This window comes from Lampetra planeri, chromosome 54 (genome assembly GCF_965212315.1).
Source record: "Lampetra planeri chromosome 54, kcLamPlan1.2.h2, whole genome shotgun sequence".
In the NCBI taxonomy this organism is placed as follows: Eukaryota; Metazoa; Chordata; class Hyperoartia; order Petromyzontiformes; family Petromyzontidae; genus Lampetra; species Lampetra planeri.
The window spans coordinates 242,150-260,638 of record NC_136160.1 but is presented as its reverse complement, the minus strand read 5'-3'; the positions used below and the strand labels follow the sequence as shown (position 1 = coordinate 260,638).

The window sequence follows — 18,489 nt, the reverse complement described above, 5'->3', positions numbered from 1 at the left end:
TTGACATGAAACAAGTTTACAGATACTCTACCACAAATACACGTTCACAAATCCAACATCTAATGCCTGTGTGCGACATTGATGCTTTTGACACCCAAGTGGTGTGCATGGCAATGCTCACCAGCTGCAGTTCCATGATGAACAGTTTCGCGATTTGCAGGTTGATTTCACCTGAGCGTCTATCGTGTCTTGCTGTACAATATGGATGATTTTCTGGTTATACAAACACATATCGGATCTCTTTCGGATTGTTGGATCACACACGTTACGTAACGTATCGGTTTGTCGGTGTCGCCCACTGCCAATCGACTCCATTTTTTGGTTGGAAAAAGCACAGAGGCGATGTCAACTTAACGACCTCAATTCTTGGGTTTGGATCATTCCAAAGCCAAATAAATTCGTATCGTCTGAACTTTCATATCGAGCCTTGATATTGGAATGAGTCCTAGAGACGGAGCGCGTCCTGGTCGTGTGTGCACGCTGTCGATGTGAAGCTGTCGATGTGAAGCTGTCGATGTGAAGCTGCCGCGCTATAATCGCGCCGGGGGTGCGATCGCGGTCGCACGTAACAGGGCTCGCGGGGAGCTCGGATCGTGAGGTTTGGCGTGCGAGCAGACGGCTGGGGTGTGGGCGCTGGTAAAATGATTAGTGATGTGCGTGACCCATAGAGCAGTGTCCTTTGACCCTGAATAACAAGTGTTCATCACCCTGATTGGCAGCACACAAACATAGGTTGTGCACATGACAAATACCCAGCAGCGTAGAGTTGACTTGGGGACTGATGTCCATGTCAATGCATGGAGACATCATGAAGGTTGAGTTTTTATTTGGGCAGTTTCCTCGGATAAATCAGCTTCTTAAGTGCGGAAGTTGTTGACTCGGCAGGTCACCTACAAGACGTAAAAAAAAAACAAGAATGTGAACTCGGAAGTTTTGTACAGCTCGACGACACAGAGTAATCATTTGAAGTTTCAATGCAACTCTGGGTATCCCTGGAATGAGAGACTGTGTAAGTGTTGTAGGATACTCTCACACGGTCAAGTTAAGGCCAATGATATGCATGCTGTGGCGCATGAGTGTGCTGCCCCTAATAAGAACATTATTCAGCTGAACAAGATTAGTGAATACTTCACATTCCCCAGTCAAATGACTGAGTTTGAAGAAGGGCTTCTGTGTGTTGTGGCTGTGTGTGCGCCTGTGAGCTCACATACAGTATGTCTATGCTAGGGGACGGCGTGCTTTTTGAACCCAATGATCCAGATGATATTTCTGGTCATGCAAACCAAGAGGTAGCGATTTGGTATCTGAATCCGGCGCAGGTCACTGCCAGGAGGCTGACTACCGAGTGCGGTGGGTCGATGCTACTCTGGCGCGTAATGCGAGAGGGCTTCAGGAGACAGCTCGTGCGCTTTTGCAACTCCTGCGGGCCACGATGTTTATTCTGCAGAATGCACAGACAGTCAAACAAACCCGGTCAGCGAGCACCTCTAAGAAGCCCCAGCGCAATGATTGCCAGGCGCAGGTGGGAGATGGGAGGAAGTCCATCCACTTTTGTCTCCCCCATTGGGGATGGTGTTAAAATTGTGGGTGGCCAAGTTTTAATTCACCAGGGTCATGAAATGATTTTATGACCACTACTCTCTCACTCTTATCTCGCACACAAAGTTTCTCCATATAACCTATAACAGCCTGTTCGGGTAAATGCTGTTAGCGAGCACCTATACTGCGCACGCATGTACGTGCGTGCACGCACATATAGCCGCATGCACACACGCACGCAGCTAACAATCTACACGCAGAGTGCGGCATATCATTCTATCAATTACCATAAACATTAACTAGAGGCGACTTGTGCCAACAAAGTGAGGTGTACCTTTAGTCAGACGATGGCTCCAGGGGCGTTCCCTTCGCCAGTCGCTTGCGAAAGTTCGTGTTTGGCACCGACTGCGCACAATCGTGGCAGGCAGCATGGCCACAGGATCACCGTGGCCGCAGCGAGGAGGCATGTGACCAGACTGGTCGAGTGCTGCAACTGAGACGCGCTTTGTCCATGGCGAGAACCAAGGCATGTGATACCCGCCTTTACAGCGAAGGGTGCCTTCCCTCCAGGAGGAGTGTCTTGAGGGCCTGGCCGGGAGCGGTTGCCTGCGACAGTCTCGTCTGTGACCCTGGGCCTCCCTTCATCATCTTGTCTGCCTCTCAGTCTCTCATCTCATGGTCAGGTTAGTCCACATTTTTCTAACTTCACCTGCCTCTACTGCCACATTCATCCCCTTACCGAGTTCATCTCTCGCCAAGTAAAAACATTTTCCCTAGTTTATCCATATGACCATTTCATCCAACGTTCTCTCCAAGCTCGTCGTAACCGTACAAGTGCCATGGCCTGGCCTGTGCATGCTCTCACGTGCGTCTTTGGCGTGGCGTCGTGGGTCGCCATCAACGGGATGTGGGTGGAGCTGCCCGTCATCGTGCCGCAGATCCCTGAGGGATGGTACCTGCCCTCCTACCTCACGGTGCTCATCCAGCTCGCCAACGTGGGCCCACTCGCCATCACGCTCGCGCACCGCTTCCGGCCGGGCTGCCTGGACGAGGTACCCCTCATCTACGCAATTTTGGCGTTAGGTGCCGTAGCTTGCCTCCTGTTGGCGTTCCTCTGGGACCGCACGACGGTGATCGCCGGCGCGGATCGGAGCACGGCGCTGCTGGCGCTCACCTTCTTCCTGAGCCTCGTCGACTGCACCAGCTCCGTCACCTTCCTGCCTTTCATGATGCGCCTGCAGCCGGGCTACATGACGTCCTACTATGTGGGCGAGGGCCTCAGCGGTCTGCTGCCGGGCCTCGTGGCCCTCGGGCAGGGCGCCGGCTTCTCGACCTGCGTCAATGTTTCCATCGCCGACGCCAACGGAACGGCGGGCGACAACGGAACCTCGATTTACGAGGTGCAGACGGAGTACCGGGCAGCCAACTTCTCTCCGCGGATCTTCTTCCTCATTTTGTGCGGCATGATGGCTGCCTCCATGGCCGCCTTCGTGATGCTCAACCACCTCCCGTTGGCTCGGCGCGAGTACTCACACGAGGGACTCCAGAAGCTGGGCAGCCTAAGGCACGGCGAGGTAACCGTCGCAGGCCCCAGAGAACCATCTCAGCGGGAGTCCAACGGCGCGAGCCTGGAGCCGAGCGCGCTGGAGGCGACGCACACCTTCGACGTTCTTGATTCGCCGTCCATCGCGGAGTACATGGGGTAAGTCGGTCGGTCCCTGTGGCAGATTCCGAGAGCTTTGATATAAATTACGAAAAACAGATTCAGCGTGATCTGATCATTTATTGCAATTACACAAGAAGGCTGTTTTGTGTCCCATCATCCAAATTGATCCACATTTTCTGCCAAAAATGAGAATGCAATTCTGGATTAAACCGATGTAGCTCCCCTTGTGATGACCTTTGGCATAGAGCATCTGTGATCGCTGTGGCCGGTGGAATATGACTGATGTGAGCGCTGCCACATTGAAACCTAGCCTGGGGGCGCAAGGTGATTTACAAGCGCTCAAAACCTTCATTCGAGAATCCTAACCCTCAACACAAGCATCGTTTAAGCGAGAGATTACATATTAACCTTATGATAAAAAATTTCAGTCATTCATCCATAAATAGCATCACACGTTCTTTATCTTCAGAAGTCGTTTCCAAAGAGATTACTGTATAAAGATGTTATAGGTCAGCAAGTCTGAGCTGGGAGTCAGTCTTGTTACATTTGCACTTTGACCTTTGTCATGTACTCTGGCAGAACCTTGCCCTGCAGTGAGTGCCATTTCTTTCCACGAGTGGGTTGTCAAATGTGGAGCCGGTGCAGAGCAAATGTCAATATTTGTATGTCATCATTACGCTTGTTTATCCAGCAAGGCCTCACTGCGTCTCAACATTTTCAGGTTTAAATACATTATTTGGTGATGCCGCTGCATTGGCAGTGGTGCACAAACACAATTAGCAGTTAGCTAAGCACCTACGATTAGCATGGTTGGCCACGTACAGTGTGAAAGAGGTTCAACATGTGTACAATTATCAAACTTAGCACATTCGTCAATAACTGGCCTTAAAATAAAATATATATTAGGCAACATTTTTGACAATGACCTCTCTTCATATCATGTGTTTATCATGTGCGATGAAGTCTATAATGTTTCTTTTAAGGCCACAGTGTGATTACCGAATGTGTTGTCTTTTACCGGAGGGTCCTGTCTAGTTTTCACAGTAGGGGCAACGTTGCTGCTGTGCGTAATCCCAATTGAATAAATTGCAGGTGAAATTTCAGCATTAGGATGTGTGGCCAATAACCATTTACATTGCATGTTGTTTAAGCCATGGGAAGAAACCAGAAACTCCAGAGGAATTTCCTGCAGAACAAGGGGAACACATACAAACTCGGCACATAAAGGCACAAACCTAGTTGAGAATCGAACCTAGAACGTCTTGCTCTGAGGCACGAGTGCTCGCACTGCTCCAACCTGTCACATACCCTGTGATGGTATATTGGTACATGAGCTCAAAGTGTTGTTTTACTCTTCATAAGCACCAAGTCAACACTGCTGAGGTGTGGTGTTGTAAATTGGAGAGCTACCCTCGGTGAGGCACTGCTGCCATCTGTCAGAAATCGAGCACAACAGGGGGTCCCCGCTACTGGCAGATTATATTATCCTCACCTATCCACGAAAACAACCGTTATCCCCACGGTTATCGGTGAATAAATGTCAATAACAGGATACATTTTAGACCATTTCCAGTTCACTCCCCTTACTCATGTGAGCACACGGTGCAATGAGTTTGGGTCTTGCAGCCGGACACTTCTGTGTGATCTTTACCTGCAGCTAAACATGGATGATTGGATGAATTTAACTCCTTATATGTGAAATACACGCTTAATATGAATAATTACCCGTGAATAATTGGGTGTTTTTCAAATCGATCGAAAATAGGGGTTGCAGATAAGTGGCCCGCGGAAAAGAGTCTGACGATAACGAGAAGGAGTCGGGGGACAGTTGTGTCCGCTGAGAGGGCACACACGAGGCACGAGGTCTCGGCCAGTCGAGTGAAACGGCCGAGTGACGCCGCCAGGTTGTGCGTTGGCAGGACGGACGCGAGCTCCTGTCGCTCGCTCTCTCGTCTCGAGTTCGTCGCCATCTTCCTCATCCTGGCCTGGGCCAACGGGCTGACCAACGGAGTGCTGCCCTCCGTGCAGTCCTACTCGTGCCTGCCCTACGGCAACACGGCCTACCACCTGAGCGCCACGCTGGCCGCCCTGGCCAACCCCATCGCCTGCTTCGTCGCCGTCTTCAAACCCAGCCGGTCGGTCTCATGTCAGCACCTTGGCACTCGCTCCACATTCACGGCACCTCGTGAATGGTGATGTTGGCAATGAATGCGTGGCTCTCATTGTGTGCAGGTCACAGCTGGTCCTGTCCATGCTGACCCTGCTGGGCTCTGTCTTTGGTGCTTACATCCTGGCCATGGCCGTCATGAGTCCGTGTCCTCTGCTGCTCGGCACAGACGCGGGCACCATCCTCATAGTAAGGGCCACTGACATCGACCCACAAGTCTCCCTGCTCCGCCGTCTCCCCCTCACACTCGCCATCACTCGGACCGTCGCCATCACTCGGGAATACATATCAAAGTCGGGGTCATTTCACATGGACGGCGGAGGAACTTGTTCGACATTTGACCTTCCAACCTCTACTCCCAACCTGATCGGCGAGGGAATGGGCCAATGCACGTTTGAGCCCACGTGGCTGATTGGATACTTTTGTGTTCACGTGAAAAAACAAACCTAAGGTGAAGTCTCCCCTTGAAATACGGAGCGCTCCCATATCCCCTGCAGAACACAGCATGTAACCTGATGGACACACAACCCCTCGGCTAAAATAATCATGAACTGTAACCGGTAGTGACCAAACATTCCGATTCCGAGTGAGTACCTGCCAGTGGCTCCGCGCACACAGCGGCAGCAGCAGCAGCGACGCCTCCTGCTGCTGCGAAACGTCGGCAGCGCCCCGCGGGGACAGAACAGCGCCGAGATTCAGCGACGCTTTTTCGAAGTAATCGAGTGGCGATCGTCACGATTCCTGGCGACTCGCGATGGAAAACGACGCAAACGACGCAAACGACGCCGCAGGACGCGGAGTTTGTGAGAAGCGGCTTCGTTATTAGCGGAGCTGCCGACTGACTCGATTCAGCAGTAAAAGTACAGCCACAGTCTACAGAGGTCATGTCCTTACTGTTACTGTAACGTGTAACAATACATTGACGTGTACTAATGTAACGTGTAACAATGTAACGTGTACTAATGCAACGTGTAAACAATGTAACGTGTAACAATGTAACGTATAAACAATGTAACGTGTAGTAAAGTAACGCCGCGCCACCCCGCGGGGCGGGGGTTGAACTCGCGCCTCGGCACCTCGCGTGCCCCCCCCCCCATCTCCACCCCCCCCTCTCCCCCCCCCCCATCTCCACCCCCCCTCCCCCCCCATCTCCACCCCCCCCTCTCCCCCCCCCATCTCCACCCCCCCTCCCCCCCCATCTCCACCCCCCCTCTCCCCCCCCCCATCTCTCCGCCCCCTCCCCCCCCCCATCTCTCCGCCCCCTCCCCCCCCCAGGTGTTGGCCTGGGTGCTGTTCACGGGCGCGCTCTCCTACGTGAAGGTCATGGTGGGGGTCGTGCTGCGCGACCAGGGGCACTCGGCGCTGCTCTTCTGCGGCGCCGTGGAGCAGCTCGGCTCGGCCGTGGGCGCCCTCGCCATGTTCCCCCTCGTCAACGTCTACGGCGTCTTCACGGCCGGGGAGCCCTGCGGGGGGGCGCCGTGCGGCGGGGCCTGACCACTCGTCACCCACCTCCTCACCTGCTCACCCACCCACCTCACCCACCCCGCTCACCTCACCTCCTCACCCACCCCGCTCACCTCGCTCACCCACCTCACCTGCTCACCCACCTCCTCACCCACCTCCTCACCCACCTCACCCACCCACTCACCTTCTCACCCACCTCCTCACCCACTCCGCTCACCCACCTCCTCACCCACCTCCTCACCTCCTCACCCTCTGCCACTTCCTCACCTATCCCACATACTACCAGACTTTAAACAAACGAGTTTACTTTTTTAAATGTTTTTTTAAAATTCACATTTGCGATGCGTGGAACATTCCGAAAATAAACATTCACTGTGCTGCCCGGCGTTTACCGGTGGTGGTGCGCATTCTTATTCAGAGCTCATTGTTGGGATCGTGCAGGCTTGTGTAGGATCGTGTAGGGTTGTGTAGGATCGTGTAGGGTTGTGTAGGATCGTGTATGATTGTGCAGGGCCGTGTAGGGTTGTGTAGGATTGTGTATGGTGTAGGATCGTGTATGATTGTGCAGGGTCGTGTAGGATCGTGTATGGTTGTAATCTTCAAGACACCTCTGCCTATGGAAGTGATCTTGTGACGCTGCGTCACCGCCGCCGTGTTGGCTCGTGGAGCCCCTTGACGAGGAGCTCCCCCAGGCGAGGGGAGCGATACAGGCGGCCGGCGAGGCGCCGTCGGCCGATTCGAGGCGCGTGTGGATCCGTGGCAGGAGACGGAGCACCCGGAGTGGGGGGTGAGGGGGGGCACCTCGACCCCTGTGGGCACACGGAGCAGCTCGAGTCCACAGGGTTGCCGAGCTTCGCGACTTGTGGTGTCATCCACCACCCACCCACCCTCACTCCCTCCAGACTGCTGCGTGCGCAGCCACCATCGCCTCTGTAATGTGTTGTTGTTGTTTATGATTCGTGCAACTCAACCTCGAGGTGATCTTAGATTCTGGGCAATGACAAGTAGCCACATTTCAACACGAAGATCTGGGAAACGAGACGTGATCCCTTTCCGTTTCGAGACGTCGGCATTGCGACCTCACAACGTGACAATTCCCTGCATTGTCATGTGAGTGGGAGGATTGATTTAGTTATAAATCGAGTACAGTATTATTCGCGGGCATGTTTTCTAGGTACCGCGTGTCGGAGATTGCACCTTCGTGTAAGTTACATTTGTATGAACTGTGCACTCTGACTGAATCATTCCAGAGTTGACGGACACGGGCCCACAACCATCCACCCCTCCGCCCCACGTCAGTCTCCCCCCAACACCCTATAACATGCTTATTGTTTAACTTGTATAGCATCGGGGTGGTCAACTAAGATTGTGTTCATATTCTTGGTTCTTTCGGTTAAGTCACGTAGACCGAAAATAAAAATATAATAAATATGAATTCCTACAGTCACGAAAGTTAAGTCAACATTTAGATTGTGTTATCTATTGTTCGTGTCTTTGTCAACTAAACTCCGGGCAGAGTGGATCTCGCTTCGAACCGAAGTAGAACATCGACTCCTCGTCCTGCCAGGAAGCCTTGTGCTTCCAGGGGGCGGCGCTCTGCGCGTTAACTGACCAGGGACACCCACGGGACGAGACTTATTTTTTTTTAAGTTAGGAAATGCATTTATCTCGGAAAGCCACACCAACACATGGGAATCTTTATCATGAGGGTCCTGCAATAATTGTTTTAAAGATTTTTTTCAGCCAATTCATGTTTATTCAAGTGGAAGGAAATTGGAGCACCCAGATAAAACCGACACGCACGACGGACCAACACTGTCCCCCTACATATGGAAAAGGATTGAGATTAGTCCACCATAATTACTTGCCTTCTGACAAGCCAGGTGATGGAACCTAAACGCTCATTCGTGCGACGATCCACGTGACCTGCCATCCAGCACTGGGGGCAGCAGCGAGGGCTGGATGACAGACCACGTGCAGAAATGCCACCACCCTCCCCCCCCCGACATCCACCGTTGCCATTGTCGAGTCATGCTGCCGGTGCAGACGGGCCCTCTTCATCAAGCACGCATCAGCCCCCACCCCTCAGCGCAAGGGAAATGTCCTACGAGGAGAGTCCCTTCCTCATCTTGCGTCCCTACCCCCACCAGATTTCTTCCGCCTCCCCTCTGTATGATGAACTGGAGCTGTCGATGGTCACTGACAGAGCATCCTCGGTGTACCTGCTCTAATCTGTCCTTTGTGCACCGTTGCACATGTCCTGTCGATGGCTCCAACCACTGCGCCTGCAGTGGTCCGCACTGCTCACTCGTTCAAGATTAACACTTTGCGCTACTCAATGAACTGGGGCTGACAACCAAAATAACAAGATCAGCCATTTTTTTCGAATTCGGTAAAAAATGTACCTAAATATTTCAGGAGCCGTAATGAATTTGAATACGAAACGGTCCTTAATAACGTCATGAAGCAATCCTTAAAGAGCCGCAGGTTGTTAACCCCCGTCCATGAATTAACTACTTTCCCCATCTACGTCTGTCCCATCCTTCCTGCATTGCAGCCTTCCCCGTCGCGTATGATGGAGACGGGGAGAAGGGCGGGCACCCAGTGGCTGGTAGCTGACGTGAAATTATAAAGCCAGATGTTTTTTGCATTGGGATTTTTGACCAATCCTAGCTTTTTAAGCTATGGGAAGAAACCAAACCCAGATGAAATCCATTAAGAACAGAAAATAAAAACTCCACACAGAAAGGTGCCCAAGTCAGGATTCGAACCCAGACCCTTTTGTTGGCAGACACGAGTATTATCACTGCGCCACCCTCAGATGAAATTTCGATTAAGAAGATGCCATGTGAGAAAGCTTGACATGTTTATTGACATCAAATGAAATGTTAACCCATTTTTTTACAACCACACTGGCGTCTTCGTGTAGATTCATGTCTGGCAAAAATGTGCCTTGCAGTTACCACATTCAATGGTTTCCAGAATCTGCAAATGATGAGAAACTCCAACAAGACAGATTAATGCAGGCTGGAAACAAATGAAAGTAAACACGCACAGGTGTGCAGTATTGCATGTGTAGTGACGTAGTAAGGGTGTCACCATGGTGGTAGCACCAGGCACTGTCACAAGAGTGCTCCTGTGCGTCTGGAACCTCTCCCTGGCGCCAGAGTGAGCACTGTAGGCAAACGGGCCCTAAGGGGCATAGTCCTGGTGGCGGCCTGATAAGAGGGAAATTCAGGACATGGGGGTTTGGGTGAACCCGAGTGGGCACGTGACCAGGACAGGGGAGTGAGGGGGCCCCGAGGGGGGCTTGAGGGACACGTGACGCTCCGTCGAGATCCTTCGGGAAAGGTCTCGCCGGGGGCGTGGCCGAAGGCGGAGCGAGGCCACGCTCAGGAGCATAAAGGGGCAGTTCGGAGAGCGTTCGTGGCTCGTCAGTGGAATCATCCCGGGGTTCCGCCTCTCGTCGTCCTCTCCGGGTCTTCGCTCGGCATCGTGGGTCAGACGCTGACTGACCCGTTCGTGCAGTTAATCCGCGACTCACATAGTTAACCTCATCACTTAAGATACTGGACCAGTTTATGTAGTTAGCCCTGTTGGGGGTGTTGAAATCAACGTGTTGCCTCCAACTCCAGTGTGTGACTCCGTACAACGCACGACACAAGTACACAAGCTCTCAGCCTTATCCAGACCACTAGCTCAGAATAACTGAAAAATGTGTGGCCATTTGGTCATTTAGAATGACCGACCCAGAGAGAAAATGTGGCCCATCCCAACAACAGGCAACAGCAGTGAAACGGACACAACTGTAGATCAGCTTCGCCTTCACGAGGACTCTTCAGTATAGAAATATTAATGTTCACCACTGCCATCTACCTCTGGGAGGTTACTGGGAAGTGGGTATGTACAGATGTCGTAGGAGCACATCAGAACTAAAGGAAGACAATGAGGCTGTTTTAGCTGTTTGACTGGGAATGTAAAGAACAGTGGTGAATGCACTGTCAAATGAGCTATCTTGCACTGGTGAACTTCTGTTCGTCGTTTCAGCAGTGTATTATCTGCCCAAATGTGGTGTCATTTGTCCAAGGAAACATTTGTGTGCTGGCATTAGCCCCCATATTCCAATTTTTTTAAGGTGAAAAGGCATTTAACTATTGCTACACGAACAACAATTGGACTAAAATGTTTCTTATTGTAGTATTCTAGTCGGTGTTCATCAGGTGGAGAGACGTTAAACGCAACCATTAGCTCATCACGTCACGCCACTAGCGTAGCGTATCACATGTCTCCAGGAGATGACCTATGTACACGATTTATGATACAGCCTGTCGATAGGAAGTATAAGAAACTCTTACCACACATGACATTTTAACACCCCTTTAAAGTGGGTAATCAATTATTTATTTAAATGTTATCCATTGAAACCCACTGTAGCATTACTTTAAGGGGATGAAGTAGTTTATTAAACATTTTTTATTCCACTTAATTATCCAAGAAAGCCTCACCGCGTCTCGAGACTTTTTTCAGGTGGGTCCTGCTGAGTTGTCGCAGTAGATGGTGCTCCGACTGCGTGTCATCCCAATAGGGGCCATCCATTTAGAGCGTACGCATGGAGGGGGGAGGGGGGTTAACCCGAATGCGTACACTTGCGTATGGGAGGGGGGGGGGGGGTCTACTGACAATGTACGCATAGGAAACGGGGGTGGGGGGGGGGGGGTGAAGCCTCGACAATAATTTGCCTACATCGGCCTTCAAATGAGTTAGATAGTCCGGCAGTGGACTAGCGATTTGCTTAAACACGTTAATATTATTAATCCTTGATCGTTTCTGCGCAGATTAAATATCAGCCATTCTATATGATTCGGGGGGGGGGGGGGTGCGTCAGGCGAATGTACACAGGTGGGGGGGGGGGGTGTAAAAAGTACGCGTGCGTACAGGGACGGGGGGAGAGGTGAAGTTTTGACAGATTTTTGCGTACGTACTAAATGGATGGCCCCATGAGTAATTTGCAGGTCACTTTTCAGCAATGCAACATTTCAGAACAATGGAAGATGGTCAGTTCAATAACTTTACATTGAAAAACAATGTGGGAGGTGTAGGTTAGCAACGCAGTTGTTGTCTAGGACCAGAGACGGATCGTGGCATCCGAGCCGGCTGAGAAGACCCACGGCTGGCTGGGATGAAAGACGACATCCAGAACGCCAAGGTCTCGCATTACCTGGTGCCCCTTGAGAACCTTCACTGGCACAATCAGCGGGTTCTGCAGCAAGTCACTGGACAGAATAAAACACGGCTTACATTAGTGGAAAGCAATAACATAATAAATCTAATTAATGAGCACACTTGATATCCGTGCCATTCCTATAGGGCAAGGCAATAACGAGGGTACAAAGTATTCACAGACGCATTCTTCACAGCTCGGGGGTGATGTCACGTGTACGCTAAATTGAGTAATTTGCAAGACATGTTTTTTAATATAAGTTTGGACCATGATGTTGACACACAATGGGCTACTCTTGCCGAATGACATCACGGAATCTTCAATGTCCACTGTTAAGCAGACGGCATGAAATTCATGATGAATACAATTGCAGTAATAACCAGGGCGCCTTGATCCAGACATGGCCTTCAGATCTGAATCGTATTTCAAGTCCACAGGCCTGAACAATTTCCATGTTTTGAATGTATAGTTATACCTAGAGGGCGGTTGTGGGGGTTAGAATAAGTTCAGATACTAAGTTGGTGTGCTGACTGGGAATTGAACCCAAGCTACCAGGATGATAGCGCTGAGCACAGACCACGGGCCCACACTTACTTGTAAACCATGCCGTGGCAGACGATGACTCCGCCGTCGTCCGAGGCCGAAGCAAACAATGGGTACCGCTTGTGAAAGCAAACGGCTCGCACGGCCTTCTTGTGGTGTCTGCACAACACAGCAGTGTCGAGGGAAAGAGGGACGATGTTACCACCACGGCAATTTCTGAGAAGCAAACTGTTACAACTACACTTGTTTATCCAAGAAGCCTCAGAGTCTCAGAACTTTTTCAGGAGGATCCTGCCTAATATTTACAGGGGGAAATGTTGCTATATGCAGTTCCAATTGGATAATGCGCAGGTAATTTTACAAGACAGGCAGTCTCCGGATTCCGACAGTCCAATGTACCACGATGCACAGGTACGGCAATGCCACCATGGATCGATTTACGACGCAGAAACTTGATCTACGACTTTTCTGACATGACTCTGAACACATGAACAGTCAGACTGGTTTCCAATATGAATTGGCTTTTGTTATTCTCAAGTGGTTTTATGGATTTTTACCTATTAAATTCTATTAAATATGGCTATGGGAAAACAGGGTCCGATTTATGACAATCCGATTTACGATGGAGTTTCCAGGAAGGCATGGTGTCGTAACAGCGGGGACTGCCCATAAGTGAACCTTATGGAAGTACCCTGGCTCTCGCATAATGTCCGTGATGCAGTCATTTCTAGGTTGTTGATGGTGGGCGATGTGTCAATCGACTCATCTGGACGAGCTGTACACGATGCACTATGGTGCATACGAGCGTTCAGGGTTTCGGCGCAATCGTCCTCGCTGCGTTTCACATCGCGGAGTAGCACTGATTTCAGATTGATTGGTACCCCAGTCGCGGAGTGAAGTAGACCCCTGGAAAATATTGTCTCAGAAACAAAATATTTAACTACCTCGGTCATTTTGTATTATTTGGTACCCCGTGGTACTGCCATAAGGATAATTTGGATGCTGGAGAATGAATTTACATAGTGTGTGTTTAATTATGTAAGAAACACATTAATGTATTGTGTGTGTGTGCAAGTCATTTCTAACCTCAGAACTTTGTATGGCTTTGTAGAGAGATCCAGGTCAAACCAGGCCAGTCGGCGATCGTAGCTGCCGCAGATCACGTTATCGCCTTAAAGGCACACAAAGACACAAAGTTCAGATTAAACTTCTTAGATGACTGGGACTGTTGGCTCACATCACACAAAAGAGTCATAGTATTGCACAAATAGGGTTCACAGCTCTTTAAGCACCACACAGCACTATACGAGCAGCGAACTAGGTTGCCCTTGCCAAAATGTGGTTTAAGTAGGGAGACACTGGCGTGTTCCTCGCGCTCTTCAACACCATCCAGTGCACGACGCACCGTCAGAAATCGACATCCACAGATCTTTCTGGCAGCCTGCAGCAGCCACACAATGCTGGGGCCCTGGTGTCAAATTAGCTCAAGAACAAATTCTCGTTTACCCAAGAAAACCAGAGTCTCAAGGCTCCTCGTGAGGAGGACCCTACCAGTTGTCACAGTAGGGGGTGATATTGCTGCTGTGGGTAATTCCAGCTGAGTAATTTTGGAGGTTACCCTTCAGCATTTGGATGGTTTAGGCCAGTATCAATCACATCATATGTTGACGTTCGCTAGAGGTGGAAACCGGAGAATCCGGAGGAAACCCATGCAGGACTGGGGGAGAACATACAATCTCCTCACATAAAGGCACCCGAGGCAGAAATCGAACCCAGACCCCCCCCCTCTGAATGCGAGACACGAGTGTTGCCACTACGCCACTCTGCCGCCCAAAATAAGCAGTCTCTCGCACTACGACAATGCTCCCTGCTGCAAATGCAACTCAATGAAGGTGGTGAAATGTGGAACTCACCTCCCGGGTGCACGGCCACGCTCGACACCCACTTGCAGTTGGTCATGAGCTTCTTGGCGAGAGTCTGTGACGCCAGGTTGTAAACGCGCACGTAGCGCTGCGTGGCCACCAACAGGAAGGGCCGCAGCGGGTGGAACACCGCCGCCTGCACCAGGCCCTTGCTGCGGCGAAACGGGCTTTGCGAGCGGCGCCGCGTCACCTGGTGCAACATCACTTGCTGCGAGCCGTTGTCCGGAACGACGGACACCAGGTAGTCACCACGGCCGTGCCACGACAGCTGACGGACCGACTTTGGGTGCGTGAGAGAACACAAGATAAATTACCAAGTGAGATGCGGTGAGATGCAAGACCTGGCCAAGACCAGCTTAACACTCAAAGGCACCAGTCATCTGTGCAGGGTCAATGGCACAACCCCCATGTGTGGGACAGGTATTGGCACAAAGCATTTTCCCTCATGCCAGGGCATCTCAGAGAGCTTTACACGCAATAAGCAAACTTACAGCACATCTCATCTCAATGATATGTAAAGTGCACCCCATGTGGCCAGTGTCCCTGTGAGTACATTGAGACTCAGCCACCTGGCCCTCAATCAGGCATTAACCTTCCAGTAGGGGGCGATGTTGCTGCTATGCATCATAACAATCGAGTTATTTGCAAGTAATCTTTTCACATTGGGATATTTGGCCAATATCAGACACTTGCAGCGTACAACCACGCGCACACACCCTCCCACGCCGAGTGGTAATGCCGTTGAGCGAGGCTACCCCGAGGGCCATACTCTCGGTCGTGGCTTGGCCTTGGCTTGACTTCTGGCTTGGCACCGGCTCGGCTCTTGCTAACCTGTGCCAGAGCAAAGCCGTGCTCGCATTGAGCCGCAGCTCTGAGCATCAACTTCTTTTATAGCGGGGCATCAGCCATGCTCAGGCTTTCCATGCAGCCGAGCCAGAGCCGAGCCATGGTCGAGTCATGGCCGAGCCACGTCCGAGCTGTTCCTGAGTTTTTGAAAGCAACCGAGCGGTTCCGGCCTGAGCCACTTTAGAGGCCTAGCCAGAGCTGAGGCGCGAGCGATAGCTGCGGCGCCGAGAGCTCGTGGAGGAGGCGGCCACCTTGGGGTGCTGGATGAGGAGGCGCACGCCGCGCTCGTGCTCCTCTGCCGTGGCCGCCACCCACACGGTGGGCTGCTTGCGTGCCTCCTCGGGGGACTCGAACCCAGACAGTAGCAGGTCCGTGGCTCCGTACACGAGTTTGTCACCCAGCATGGGGTTCACGATCTTTACCACATTGTTGCTGAGGATAGACAAAATCAATCTAAATAAATCAATAACATAGGAGCAAAACAGAATTTGGTACGAAATAAGGTACCTGTGTAAAGAAATTTGGAATTCCGTTCAGAGGCAGAAAGAGGAACGCACAGATCACAGAACGAACACAACTAGGAGACAAATTGACTGCCAAGGGCGGTAAGCAAGATCTTGCAGTCATTGGTGACTGTACTACACTTCATATCCTAGTTTAACGTACAGCGCGCGTTTGACTTGAGGAATTGGTGACCGCGCTACGCCTTGAACTACTCTTAGTGTCTTGGTTAAGACTCGCGCAGCAGCGCGGTCAGGGACGTGAGTGGGCTTGGACAGAGCACATCACTTGCAGGGATGAAGGCCGATTGACAAGACTGGTGACAGAACAGAAGCCAAGAGGACGATTGCTTTGGAGATGGAGCAAAGAGATCAGTTCGTGTCGACAATCGTTTGTGATTTAACGTGTAGACTTTCACAGCCAATATCATGATTCGTGTTCGACATTCTGGTTCTAGGCCACAATGATCTGACAAAATCTGTAATTAAGAACTCTCCACCACCTGAAACGGCCACGTAAATTATAATAATCAAATTTCGCAATTAAGATGAAATAAGGTATCTATCAGCTACATTTGCTTGTGAGGACCGTTCTTCAACTCACGGTGAGATGAAACAATCAAAATCGGAGTGTCGCTAAACGCGTTCTTGTCAGGTGGTGGAGTGCTCTGAAAACAAATTCAGTCAGATCATTGCGTGGCTGAACGCAAAACCGAGTTGTTACGATCAGTGGGCACCGGCGATGGGGGACGTACACAGTGAAGGCGACGAGGCAGAGAGAAGGGTTCGGGTTCCACGCGATGCTCTTCACGGCTCCTTCCACCTCCATCACCTTGACACAACGGGCCGTGCACACCTCCCAGAAGCGGACACTGCAGTCGTCCGAGCCTGCATTCCCACGCACAGCCAAGATGGAGGCACAGCAGTCGTCTCTCTGGGGTACTGGAGTCAACGCTAATCGCACACAGACGACACGATGACCTCTCAACAAAAGCCACAAAATGTGTTGGCCACCTGAGGGACTAATCCCCCAGGTTGGGCGATATTATTATTATTATTGCTCTGCCAAGTTTTCACGGTCGACGGTGATATTGCTGTGTGTAATCCCAAAGGAGTGATTTCCAGGCATTTTTAAAAATTTGGCCTGCTTTTTTTATGGATGTCACAGGATGCTTAACGTCCACTGTGAAGCTGATGGCACGTTGTATATTACAATTCATACACCACAGTAATAACCAGGGCGGCTTGTTGAACTCGAAACCATAAACCTCCGATGGCGAACGCGCTACGTCCAGGTCTATATGAACAATAGATGTTTCTGTACACGTGTGTTCATGTTCTCGTGCCTTGCGTTGTTCAATTATCAAAAGCACTTACCCGATACCAACCACTGACCAGTGGGGTCGGTACTGATGCACCGCACCAAGTTCGTATGACCTTTGTAAATCTGTGAAGTCACAAGTGAGAACAAGGGTAAACGTCCGTGCGCGCATGCAAGAGCGGCCCACACACATGCTGCATAATACCACCTTCAAATGACATACTCATCGCCATTTTGGGTATTGTCTATCCAATGCTGGATGAAGGCCTCCCTACTCCATCTCTATCCTTCATGGTCATGCGATGCCACAATCCATCTCGCTCTTGGACACGAGCTGATCTCATTGCTCTGCGTCTGTGGTGGTGGCCCACTCAGGGATGTTCACTCCTTGGGCTGACATTCAGTCGCAAATCTCACCCATCGTCCATCAATCAAGCCCACTTACTTTCCTTTACAAATGCCCTCCGCCTGAAGTTAAACTAAGTTATTAAGTGTGGTTCGCCAATGTTCGTACACCCAGTGACGGATTCCTACGCAAAAACGCCAAACTTACAAAGATTGGTTTTGCATTGAATGTTCTTTTCAGCTATGGGAGGAAATCTGAGAAAACGGGGGAAACCCATGCACAACAGGGAGAGAACATACAAACTCCAAACATGCCATATAGGCTTCATGTTCTTAACATACAAACTCCACACACTCACTAACATGTACTCATTCACGGACTCACTCACATAGCCATAGGAGAATGTACAAACTCAACACAGAAAGGTGCCCGAGGGGGGGAATCTGCGCCACCCTTGTGGCCCATTCACTTGCACAGAAAACACTGCAGCCGAAGGAAGGCAGCCATTGGAGGGTGCGATGCAGTAGCTCATGTTTGGAAGTGATCTCAGGCTCACAAATGTTGTGTGGCGACAAGGGCATAGAGAGAGCAAATGGTGAGGCGAGGCCTGTAGAGAGAGGCTCTTACAAGGGACTGCACAGTCGGGAAGGGCTGAAGGTCCTTGGGCTTGGGCAACTTCGGGATCAACTCATCTGGGTCAACGTTCACCTGGAAACACACACATACACACATACACACACACACAGACACACAGACACACACAAACACACACAAACACACACACATACACGCACACACACACACGCACATACACGCGCACACACAGGCAGCGGTGAGCACACAGGTCAAGAGGCCATGCAGCTGCTGATTGAACTCGTATTACACCGGCCTAAAAAATTACACAAATTTGTAACGCCGCACGCAGTTTACGTTCGATTCAGAGGCGCGGGAAAC

At 50.9% G+C, this 18,489-nt stretch overlaps 2 protein-coding genes across 3 annotated transcripts in view; one reads left to right on the top strand and one right to left on the bottom strand.

The window, feature by feature from the left end:
* The first annotated feature begins 40 nt into the window (after positions 1-40).
* LOC144735194 (riboflavin transporter 2-like) lies at positions 41-7,227 on the top strand. Of its 2 annotated transcripts, none has more exons than XM_078617661.1 (4): positions 41-3,241; positions 5,125-5,340; positions 5,438-5,561; positions 6,648-7,227. In XM_078617661.1, the coding sequence occupies exons 1-4, from the start codon at positions 2,379-2,381 to the stop codon at positions 6,864-6,866; spliced, it is 1,422 nt and encodes a 473-aa protein (XP_078473787.1). In that variant the 5' UTR covers positions 41-2,378; the 3' UTR covers positions 6,867-7,227. The 2 variants fall into 2 exon arrangements, with proteins under 2 accessions (XP_078473787.1, XP_078473785.1); XM_078617659.1 differs by having other exon boundaries at positions 5,110-5,340.
* Positions 7,228-11,272: 4,045 nt separating this feature from the next.
* The window catches only part of BOP1 (BOP1 ribosomal biogenesis factor), a 56,837-nt gene continuing 49,620 nt past the window's right edge, over positions 11,273-18,489 (bottom strand). Inside the window, exons 10-17 of the mRNA XM_078617583.1 lie at positions 18,163-18,243; positions 17,246-17,315; positions 16,624-16,756; positions 15,620-15,800; positions 14,514-14,802; positions 13,687-13,771; positions 12,652-12,759; positions 11,273-12,109 (exon numbers count right to left, since the gene is read on the bottom strand). Coding sequence (XP_078473709.1) covers positions 11,956-12,109; positions 12,652-12,759; positions 13,687-13,771; positions 14,514-14,802; positions 15,620-15,800; positions 16,624-16,756; positions 17,246-17,315; positions 18,163-18,243 — 1,101 coding nt within the window. The 3' untranslated portion in view covers positions 11,273-11,955. The remainder of the gene's footprint in view (positions 12,110-12,651; positions 12,760-13,686; positions 13,772-14,513; positions 14,803-15,619; positions 15,801-16,623; positions 16,757-17,245; positions 17,316-18,162; positions 18,244-18,489) is intronic.